The 11,612-nt window shown below is 39.8% G+C and overlaps 1 protein-coding gene across 1 annotated transcript in view; it reads left to right on the forward strand.

Moving 5' to 3' along the window:
* LOC125486897 (complement C4-A-like) overlaps nucleotides 1–11,223 on the forward strand; it is a 179,844-nt gene extending 168,621 nt beyond the window's left edge. Inside the window, exons 32-34 of the mRNA XM_048616449.1 lie at nucleotides 7,676–7,762; nucleotides 10,356–10,488; nucleotides 10,974–11,223. Of these exons, the coding sequence (XP_048472406.1) occupies nucleotides 7,676–7,762; nucleotides 10,356–10,488; nucleotides 10,974–11,115 (362 nt within the window). The 3' untranslated portion in view covers nucleotides 11,116–11,223. The remainder of the gene's footprint in view (nucleotides 1–7,675; nucleotides 7,763–10,355; nucleotides 10,489–10,973) is intronic.
* Nucleotides 11,224–11,612: the final 389 nt, after the last annotated feature.

Below are 11,612 nucleotides of genomic sequence, written 5' to 3' on the forward strand. Positions count from 1 at the left end.
TATTACGGCGCAGCAGACAGGCAGCCAAATCAAATGAGCCATCCTCTCCTGTGTTCGTTTTCATATGAAAATTAAAATGCTCAATGACGCTCAAAATTCACCCTGGCAGTTCGTAACCAGATGTTTTGAATAACCAGCACCAAATTTTACAAATGATCAATACTAGACACTGGGTTTATAGTCCAAACAAAGTGATTAACAATTTATTAATAATAGAATACCTTTAGCAGAGAAAGTTTAAACCACAGGGCAATCTAATTAATGACTAAGATTTAAATATAATCTCATTAATTCTAATCCCTACTCTGACAGGCAGACACAGCTAAGGGACAAGTCAAAAGGGAAAAATAAAAGGTATGTGAACTGGCCTGTTAGCTTAAGCAGATTCCACAGTGTATAACATCATTGGCAAGTGGCATTGCATTTGCTTGGTTTCTGATGACACTGGTATTTTTGATAGCTTACATAGATTAAGATAATTTTGAGTAGGCTCAAAGGAATTCTTATAACAGAGCCTCTGTGCTCTGAACTTTCAATAATTCATGATGAGAGGACAACCAGAGAGCAATCAAACCTCCATCCAGTGGTTTTCAGAGGTATGATCTTTCTGACTTAAACACAGTTCAAAAATCAGTTAAAACTCTGACCTCTCTCTGCCCAACTGACCATTTTCCAAACGAGGTCCCAGATAACATTTTGACATCTGCCATCTGTTTGAACATAGGGCCTCTCTGGCGTCAACATCTCTGCAGAGGTCTTTGATCAAGAACCAATTTGCAAGTAACTTTCAGGTCTGACCTCATGAACAAGTAACAACTTGTTTGTTCTCTTTTTTTTTCTATAACCCAAGCTGCCGCTCACAGCCCACATGTCACCTATTAGCTCTCAGCTTAAGTTCAAAGCTCTAGGCCAAAAAATCATGTTTGAATAAACACAAGAAAATATTGATAAATCAGTGAGTGTTGTAACACAAGAATATCACTGAACTACTGCAGGGCATCCATAAGAGGAACGGCATAAGTACAGCAGTCATGATCCACAATGTGACCCTATGATTGGGAGGAAAGAAGGTTTTGTTGCAAAATGTTTGGGAGATTTATTGAACATGAATCAGCACAACCCCAAATGCAGTGACTTCTGAATAATATAGTAGTGGAGAGATTCATAGCACAGAGAAAGGCACTTCTGCCCAACACATTCTTGCAGCTCAGAAACAACCACCCAATTATTCAAATTCCATTTTCCAGTACTTGGCCCATTGCCTTGTATGCTTTGGCATTTGAAGTGCAAACCTAAATACTATTTAAGTGTTAGGAAGGTTTCTGCCTCTAACACCGTGCAGTGAATTCCAAATTGCCAATACCTTTGGGTGAAAAGGTTTCTCCTCATATCTGCTTTAAACCGTCTGCTCCTTATCTTAAATCTATGCAATTTGATCATTGATTCCTCCAACCAAGGGAAATGTCTCTTCCTGTCCAGTCAACACCTCCCCTCACAAACATCTCAACATGATCTATTTCAATCTCCTCTGCTCTAAAGAAAACAATCTCAATTTGTCCAATTATTCTTCATAACTGAGACCCTCCAGCCTCAGCAACGTCCTGGTAAATCTCCTCTGCAGTGTAATCGCATCCCTCCTCTTATGGGATAGGCCAGGGGCACAGTAAAGGGAGGGAAGGACTTCTGGTTTAAAGTGCATTTAATTCAACGCATGGGACCTGACTAGTAAGGAAGATGAGCTCAGAGCATGGATTGGCTTTGGGAACTGGGGTATTATAGCCATGAAAGAAACAGGGCTGAGAGAGGGACAGGATTGGTAGCTCAATGTTCCAGGATACAGATGCTACAGGTGTGACAGAAATACAAGTAAGCGAGGCGGGGGAGTAGCCCTTTTGAAAGGGAGGACATAACAAGTGTGCTTAGAGAGGACATTCAAATAAGGCCATATGGTTAGAACATAGAACAGTACAGCACAGTACAGGCTTTTCGGCCCACGATGTTATGCCGACCTATTACCCTACTAAGATCAATCTACCCTGCATACTCTACATTTTACTATCCTCCATGTGCCTATCCAAGAGTCGCTTAAAAGTCACTAAAGTATCTGACTCCACTACCACTGCCGGCAGTGCATTCCACACACCCACCACTCTCTGTGTTAAGAACCTACCTCTGACATCTTCCCTACACTTTCCTCCAATCACCTCAAAATTATGCCCCCTCGTAATAGTCATTTCTGCCCTGGGAAAAAGTCTCTGACTAGCCAGTCTATCTCTGCCTCTTATCATCTTGTACACCCCTATCAAGTCATCTCTCCTCCTTCTTTGCTCCAATGAAAAAAGCCCTAGCTCCCTCAACCTTTCCTCATAAGACCTGCCCTCCAGTCCAGGCAGCATCCTGGTAAAACTCCTCTGCACCCTCTCTAAAGTTTCCACATCTTTCCTACAATGAGGTGACCAGAACTGAACACAATATTCCAAGTGTGGTCTAACCAGGGTTTTATAGAGTTGCAGCATAACCTCGCAGCTCTTAAACTCAATTCCCCTGCCAATGAAAGCCAACACACCATACGCCTTCTTTACAACCCTATCAACCCTAGCAACTTTGAGGGATCTATGGACGTTGACCCCAAGATCCCTCTGTTCCTCCACGCTGCCGAGAATCAGTGTTTACTGAGGAGAGAATCATGGATGCTAGAGAAATAAGGGAAACAAGTGGGGATGTTTTGGACAGCAGACACATTACCAGAAAGGAGGTGTTTGCAGCTTTAAAGCATGTTACAGTGGATAAATCCCTTGGGCCTGATCAAGTCCATCCTCTGACATTGTTGGAGACTAGGGAAGAAATTGCAGAAGCCATTGCAGAAATTTTTGCTTCATCTTTAGCCACTGGTGAAGTTCCAGAAGACTGGAAGTTGGCTAATGTTGTTCCATTGCTTAAGGTATTAAAGACAAGCCAGGGAACTATAGGCCAGTGAGCCTGACATCAGTGGTAGGCGAGCTATTGGAGAGGATACTGATGGACAGGATCAACCAACACTTGGATAGTCAAGCTCTGATTAGGGATAGTCAGCATGGATTTGTGCGCGGGAAGTCATGTCTGACAAATCTTTTCGAATCTTTCAAAGAAGTAACCAAGAGGATGGATGAGGGTAGGACAGTGGATGTTGTTTATATGGACTTCAGTAAGGCCTTTGACAAGGCCCCACATGGTAGGCTAGTCATGAATGTTAGGATCCTGGGAGATCTAGCTAACTGGATTCCAGATTGGCTCAATGGTAGGAAGCAGAGGGTGATGGTTGAAGGTTGTTTCTCAGACTGGAGGCCTGTGATTAGTGGTGTGCCACAGGGGTTGGTGCTGGGACCTATGTTATTTGTTACTTATACAAATGATCTGGATGTGAATGTACAAGGCATGATTTAGTAAGTTTACGGATTATATAAAAATGATATAAAATTAGGAGGTATTGTTGATAACAAAGAAGGTTATCAAAAATTACAGAGGGATCTTGATCAGATGGGGAAGTGGGCTGAGGATTGGAAAATGTAATTCAATACAGATAAGTGTGAGGTGTTGCACTTTTTGGAAAGTCAAACCAAGGTAGCACTTATACAGTAAATGGTAAGGTCCAGAGGAGTGTTGTCGAACACAGAGACAGCAATGTCCTGCCTGTTCTTGAACTCTTAAGTTGGCTAATAAAGGCAAGTGTACAAAATGCATTCTGAACTAATTTACCCACCTGTCCTGATACCCTGAGGGACTCTTGTATATTAATACCAAGATCGCCTGATTCATTACCCTTCCTAGCATTTGACTGTTTATCGCGTATTCCATTGTCCAGCTATATCCTTCTCCTATATTCCAAGTCTTTCGTCCTCACTGATTACCACCTCACCAATATTTGTATCCTCTGAGAATTTATTAATCAAACCTCTTGTGTTCAAGTCCAAATCTTTTGTATTATTCACAAACCGCAAAGGCCCCAACACTAACACCTGTGAGACCCAAGCTGACAGAGTTCCAATCAGAAAAAGCGCCTCTCAACCATTGCCCTTGACTTCCTACCGTTCAGCCATTTGTTGGTCCAATTTGCCTTGGATCTGTTGTGCTCTTGCCTTTGCTATCAGATTGGCATTCAGGACCCTTATTTAGAGAAAATTATACTATAGATATAGGGCAGTGGACTAGCACGTGACTGTAAATATCGTGCAGAGGGAAGATTTTTGTTCCCCTGGAAATGCTTTGGGTTAAAATTGATCTCTACAAGCTGCAATGTTTTGATAAAAGTAAGAGTGGAACTGAATTCTTTGCTGCGCAATTCACTGGGACTATTGGGGAAGTGTTAAATCTAACTTAGTTAAAGCCTGAGAACAGCAATTAATGACACAAGGGTGTTACAACAGGCACAAAATATTGATAGAGGTAAATAGCACAATAAATTATTAAATGGTTTATCAGTAAAGGAAGAAGTAAGAGCATCCAATGTATTACGAATCAATACTCATTTTTTAAAATTTATTAGTAAGACTGGTACCACATTGCCATGGCAAATATGATGTGTTTTGTCTAAACAAGATCTGTCCCATAGAAGGCAGGACTGCTAATTAATCATCCATAGATATAAAATCATAGGATCCCTGCCATGTGGAAACAGGCAATTTGGCCCATCGAGAGGCCCACACTGACCCTCCAAAGAGCATTTCACCAAGACTCAAACCCCTACCCTATATCTGTAACCCTGAATTTCCCATAGCTAATCCTCCTAGCCTACACATTCCTGAACACTATAGGCAATTTAGCATGGCCAATCAACCTCACTTGCACATCTTTGCACTGTAGGAGGAAACTGGAGCTCCAGGAGGAAACCCATCCACATACAGGGTGAACGTGCAAACTCTAGACAGACGACTGCCTGATGCTCAAATCAAACCTGGGTCCCCTGGCAGTGTGAGGCAGTAGTGCTAACCACTGGGCAACCGTGCTACCCCAATGTTCATAAGTAATTGGAAAGCCAGCTCAATAGCAAGAGCAGCAGTGTTGATATTAGCAGCCAAACACCACTGGAGTGTTTTGAAGATAAAGAACACCACAGCATGATCGGGGCAAAATCAATGTTGAAAGAAGTATGAAAAAGAAGCGGAAGCAAATGCATGCTTTACTTGTCTATCGTCCACCATTAATAGGCAGAAGGACAAACTTGTATTTAAATAAGAGACTCAATAACCTTTGAGTATTAATAATAGGTGAATTTAATTTAGAATATATCCTGGGATGGCTATAGCACGTATGGCAGAGACGGACAAGCCTCCTTAGTATATGCTTGGGATTGTTTCTGCACCAGTATGTTTCCATCGCAACGAGAATGGAGCTACTTGGTTCTTAGAAATGGATCCTTGAAATGTTAATTAAATGCTGCTTGTACGAGAAATTACAGTAATGCAATGATCATTACATGGATTAAATTGGCTTGACAAAGGACAATGAACAAACAATACTGAAAAGAATAAGCTGGGGGAAATACAGTTTTAATTGGATTAGATTGTGACTGTTCCAATAACTTGGACTCAAATATTGAGAGCAAATATCTGAAAAATGATATAACTTTATACAAGTGATAGCGCATTAAATTTATTTTGTAATTGAGTGGAAATTTAGGTAAAAAAGCAGATCTTCCTGGAACATAAAACATGTAGAGATTATTATGAATCAAAAAATGCTTAAGTGTGACACCATGAGAATAATCAAACTGAGAGCAAGACAAGATAAAACGCTTGTGGCAAAAATGAAGAATAAGATAATAGAAAATGTCATTGGAAAGGATGTAGCAGCTGAAATGGAACGCTAAAGTCATCTTTTGGCGTATAAATATCAAAAGAACTGCAAAAGTAGCAGAATAGTGACTACAATGCAGACAAAAAAGTTTGAGTGAAATGAAATTGTTGAGATATGAAATGAACAGCTTATGTCAATCCTTATCAATAAAGAAAATCATGCCAGCTCATAGTGAAAAGAAAATGAATTCGGACACTCAAAGGTTATAAATTTTAACGAGATGATATTCAAAAGATTGTCTGGACTTAAAGTTGAGAAGACACCAGAAACACATGAATGGAACGAATGTACTGAGGGAAGTGAGAGTTGAAAGTATAGACTCATTGATCATAATTTTTCAAGACTTCTTAGATCGGTGGTGAAACTCGGAAAAACGCAGGGTAATTTCAGAACCGCTAACTTTAGTAGTGGGTGAACCTCTAGAAATAGCGATTTGGGAAAACATTACTAGTCAATGGGGAAAATGCTTATTAATTAAATTAATTCAACAGAGAGCTGTCAATGGTAAATCATGTATAAATAGTTGCTGGAGGTTTAGAAGTGATCACAAAGTAGATTAATGGCGCTAATGCTGTACATGTGGACTTTCTAATGGATATAATACATCAGAACTGTAGAGCTTGTGGAACAAAGGGAACAGGCATGCAGAAAAATATCTGAAATCAAAGAAAAACAACAATTGTTATTTGGACTGTTTGGGACTAGATAAATGTTTGTAGTAGATTTTTTCAGGAGGAAGGCAGCAGCTCCCTTGTTCTATCTGATATGTATGTTGAGGACTTAGTCATTTTATGGCACATGACTTGATGTCATTAATTTAGATGATAGCAAGCTTGGAAACATTGTGAAAACAGTGTGGAGCTGGAGGAGCACAGCAGGTCAGGCAGCATCAGAGGAGCAGGAATGTTGATGTTTCAGGTCGGGAACACTGTGTTATCTCTGACTCAAGCATCTGCAGTTCTTACTATCTGAGTGAGTTGGAACTTGAAAAGGACACACACAGGTTGAATCAATTGGCAGGCAAGTCGCAGATGAAACTTAATGCAGTGATGTGTGAGATGTTTCATTTTTGAAAAAATAATGGAGGATAACAGGCGTTGCAAGAGCATAATGACCTGGGTACAAATGTATATAAAACACTGAAGGTGGTTCAATAGATTTGTGGAACATGAAATGGAACATTCATTATCCTGGGCTTTAATGATGAAGGCGTAGACTTCAAGTGCAAGGATGTTATCTTAAATCTGTATGGAAAAATTGGTTTAGCCTCAACTGGAGTATTAGATATCTGGACAGAATTAGTGGGGTTGTGATTGATGCACATATCGAATTTGCCGTGAATTTTGGGAAACAGATTTAGGTACATGGAAAACCAAGTATTTGAATCATGAGGAATTTCACGTAGCGAGTTCTCAAGTTTTGGAATGTGCTGCCTCAGAATCTGGTAGAAGCAAATTGAATTAAAGTATTCAAAATGAATTGCATTTGAATGGAAGTACATAAAGGTTTATGAGGAGAAGTGGGGGGATTTTGGAAAAAGTTGAAGTACTCATTCAGAAAGGCAGCACATACTCTGTTATTTAAGAATTATGTGATTCTGTGAACTTCTAGAAATAGTGATTTGGGGAAACATTACTAGTCAGTGGGGAAAATGCTTATTAATTAAATGAATTCAACAGAGAGCTGTCTAAGGTAAATCATTTATAAATAATTCCTGGAGGTTTCAAAAAAGATTGGGCATTTCTTGATTCACTTGTAATGTGGATAAGGAATGTCAGCAGCATTCATAGAAAATCACTGCTGATGCCATCTGTAACATTTTTGTCTACAAATCTACTTGCAGCTTATACAATCAGAGTTGACAATATTACTACCACTGGATATTTTGAAAACTACCAGGTCTTGGTTACTAGACTTCTGAAAATGGGCAGTAAGTCTTGTTTTGAAAAATGTCTTCTTTTAGAACTGAATGCTTCTGTGAAACAGATGTTTAATGAGCATCAGTGATTTAATTACAATCTCAAATCAATATTTTCATCAACCCTAATAATTTTTCAACACCTCGCGTGATAAGAATTTTTCTCCCTTAATATTATTAAAATGTTCATGAACTCTTCTACTATCACCCTTTCACGAAGACCATTCTAAAGTTTCTCAATTCTTTAAAGGTGTGGAAATGGCATTAATTTTTGTAGTAAGTGGAATACTCCTGATTTTAAATAGTTAACCTGAGTTTTATGTTCTCCCATATTGGGAGAGTTCTCGCCAGATCTAGTCTGTTAAGACTCCTTAGGATTTGATAAGTTTCAATCGGGTTGTCCCTTGTTTTTCTGAACTCTAGCAGAATAAACCTCAAACTGCCCGGCTCATAAATGAACATGCCCATTACAAGTCTTAGTCTAGTAAATCTTCTTCATGTGCCTCTGATGTATTTACACACTTTTTAAATAAGGAACCACTACTGTGTACGGAATACCAGAATGGCTTAACCACCACTACCCTGTAGATATAAAGCAGAACTTTTGTATTCATGTCCACTTGCAAAATAAATTAGAATTCTTTTAGCTTTGCTAAATATCTGTTTTACTGCATGCTAACCATTTGCAATACGTGCAGGAGGAAAACTGCATTCCTCAGTATTTAGACCTTTGCAATCACTAAACATACAGATAATACATTTTATTTTTAATTCTTCCTGTCAAAACTGACAAGTTCACATTTTCCACAATCCATATGGTTTTGAAACTTTAAGAATATTATGTCTACCAATTTCCCTTTGTCCACAACATGTGTTTCCTCCTCAACAAAATTCATAAGATTGATCAATCATGGTTGCCCTTTCTGAAATCTGCCTGACTGCCTTCAGCTTATCCAAGCGCCCTGATATCGTTTATTTAATGAAATAGCTTCTTTCATGCTCCCTATGACAGAAACTAAGCTGACCAGCCTAAATGTTTCTGCACCCTTTTCTCCCTGCCTATCACTATAAAGAAGCTACCTCCATTATCTTCCAAACTAATGGAAGAGCCCCTAAATCAGGGAAGTCTTAGAAAATTTAAAACCTTATTAAGTACCTCCACTAAGTACTTCCTTTAAGACCTGAAGATGAAATTCACAGGACCAGGACACTTGGCAGCTCGCAGCTCCCACAAGTTTACTTACTTAGAATCCCTAAAGTGTGGAATTAGGCCCTTCGGCCCAACAAGTCCACACTGACCCTTAGAGCATCCCACCCAGATCCATCCCCCTATAACCCACCTAATCTACACATCCCTGAACACTATGGGCAATTTAGCATAGCTAATCCACCTAGCCTACACATCTTTGGTCTGTGGGAAGAGACCGGAGCACCCGGGGGAAACCCACACAGACAGTGGCCCGAGGGTGGAATTGAACCCAGGCCCCTGGCACTGTGAAGCAGCAGTGCTAACCACTGAGCCACCATGTTGCCCATAATATCAATTACTCAATATCAATTTTCTGCTGATTATGATTTTCTTGAATTATTCCATTTCATTGATTTAATAACGTATTCTTGCATCATGGTTATTATTGTGTATAGTGGAGTCTGTTGTGTGATATTGGTTCAATTCATCCAACATTTCGTATTTTGAACATTAGTTCTCCAATCTGACAAGTAATCTACACTCCATTACAAAACACTGATACAGCTTTAGGCCTCTCTGGGTGTTTTAAAATTAATGGTGGTGATATATATCATACTGGATATTAACACTGCTGTCTTATTCAAGAACGATTCATTCATGGAATTTTATAGTCGTCAGATGCAATTTACAGATATTTAATTACAATATCAATATCCTTTTATTGTCATGCATACTCCATTGTAGGAGTGGAATGAAAAGATTTTACAATGTCTGCCTTGTTATGGCAACATCTTAGGTACAAGTACCTAGGTACAATTCTTGAATACATCAGAGGAATAAAAGTAGGTGCATGACTTAGAGTCTAAAAATAAGTTTAAAAATAGGACATCATTAAGGGGTCAGCATTACACTAAGGTAGGAAATTTCAAATAGACATGACAGTGTAAAGGCTCAGCGCAGGGTCTCTGCACATGGTCTGACCGCCCGTGCCAGACCGAATCCAACAGCCGCCCTGCTCTGCACCAAGCCCCAGATCACTCAGTACTGGCACTCAGCTGCTCCAAGGTAAGTGCCAGGACTGCCTCCCCTGCACTGGTTTCTGCCCGGGACTCGCTGCCTTCATGATGCTCCAGAGCTGCTTCCCCATATGCTACTGTGGGGTTGCTTCCCCACATTGTTCTGGGGTTTGCAGCACACCCTGTTGTACGAGGGCTCGCTGCTGATGGTGTTCTGGGGCTCGCAGCCCACGTGCTGTGCCAGGGCTTAATGTCCCCAAGTAACCCCAAGGCAGGTAACGCAGGATGATGGAATTTGGTGTGGGTACCATTAAGCAGGCACAGTTGTTGTTGTTGTCTGGTCATGTCTTTCTGCAATTCCTAAAGACAATACCGTTCCTTTCCATGGTCTGTGTATCAGATAAGGACGAAGACGTTAAAATCAATGACATCCGACATTTCCTGAAGCGGAGATCCTGTCAGATTCAGCTGAAGAAAGGTGAAGATTATTTTATCATGGGCCAAGATGGGAGAAGCATCGATGAAAGTGGCAAGTAAGTCATGTTTTATGAATTGTCAGCAGACCAAGTCAGATTTTATTGGAGACCAACAGGATATCATAAGAGTTTCATCACTACCATTCTAAAGCTATTAAGAACTGATAAAAGGTGTAGCCACGCTGAAATCATGAGAATCAATTCAATAGAAGTGAAGAGTGAAATAACAAGGTACTTCCTTACTGAGGCAGATACTGAAAGTATTCATAGAAACCATCATAGAACAATACAAAGTGTTGTTGCATTACATGCAGGAAGGTGCTCTAGTTTGAGCTTCTGCACAAAGCAAATATCATGGCCCATTTTCACACAATAGTTATTTGCCAGTAAAATGCTCCAGGAAAGTCCTTCAGTCATGAGGAGGGTTCAACACCTTTCCATTGAGATATTCCTGAACTAAAAGGTCACTAGAATTGCTTCTTCCTCCAAAATGCTATTCTGTTCACTGTGAAGAAGTAGCTAATTCTTGTTTTCATTTGCAGGATTCAGTATTTATTTGATGCTAAATCGTGGATTGAAGAAATTCCATCAGCTGATACCTGTGAGCTTCGGAAATACCGAAGTGCCTGCAAAAGCCTGAATGATTTCATGGACGATCTTGCAAATCGTGGATGCCAGATATAGCCAAACAGAACTTCAAGGCTGACATTTTAAATCCATACTGCTAAATGTAATACAATAATTGTTCTGTATGATAAATTTTAGAAAATTATATCATTTATAAAACTTCAAGTAGTCTTCCTTTCCTAAATTTGTCCTAGTTCATATGCGAGTCAAGATTACAGAAATCTCTTTCGTGGTGCTATCATGAGGCATGTTATAAGAATGTTTTTGTATATCTGTAATCAGCAATATACACTCTCTCTTCTCCAAGGTTCAGCTGGGTTACCTATGATTGAGCCAGTAATATCTGAAACTGTGAGACTGGTACCAGCAAATGGAAGTTGAAAGATATTTAACATGAATACCAAGATTGTAAAACCTGTCTATTAACTCCTTCCTTTCCACAACACAATGCTCCAAATATTCCTTCCAAGTGAAAGCTCCTTTCTCGTTGTATTTCCTTCCATTGCCTGCTCATAACAGAAATTATGACAAGGCGTCTTCCTTGAAGAACTCCG

This window comes from Rhincodon typus, chromosome 35, assembly GCF_021869965.1.
Source record: "Rhincodon typus isolate 14 chromosome 35, sRhiTyp1.1, whole genome shotgun sequence".
NCBI lineage: Eukaryota > Metazoa > Chordata > Chondrichthyes > Orectolobiformes > Rhincodontidae > Rhincodon > Rhincodon typus.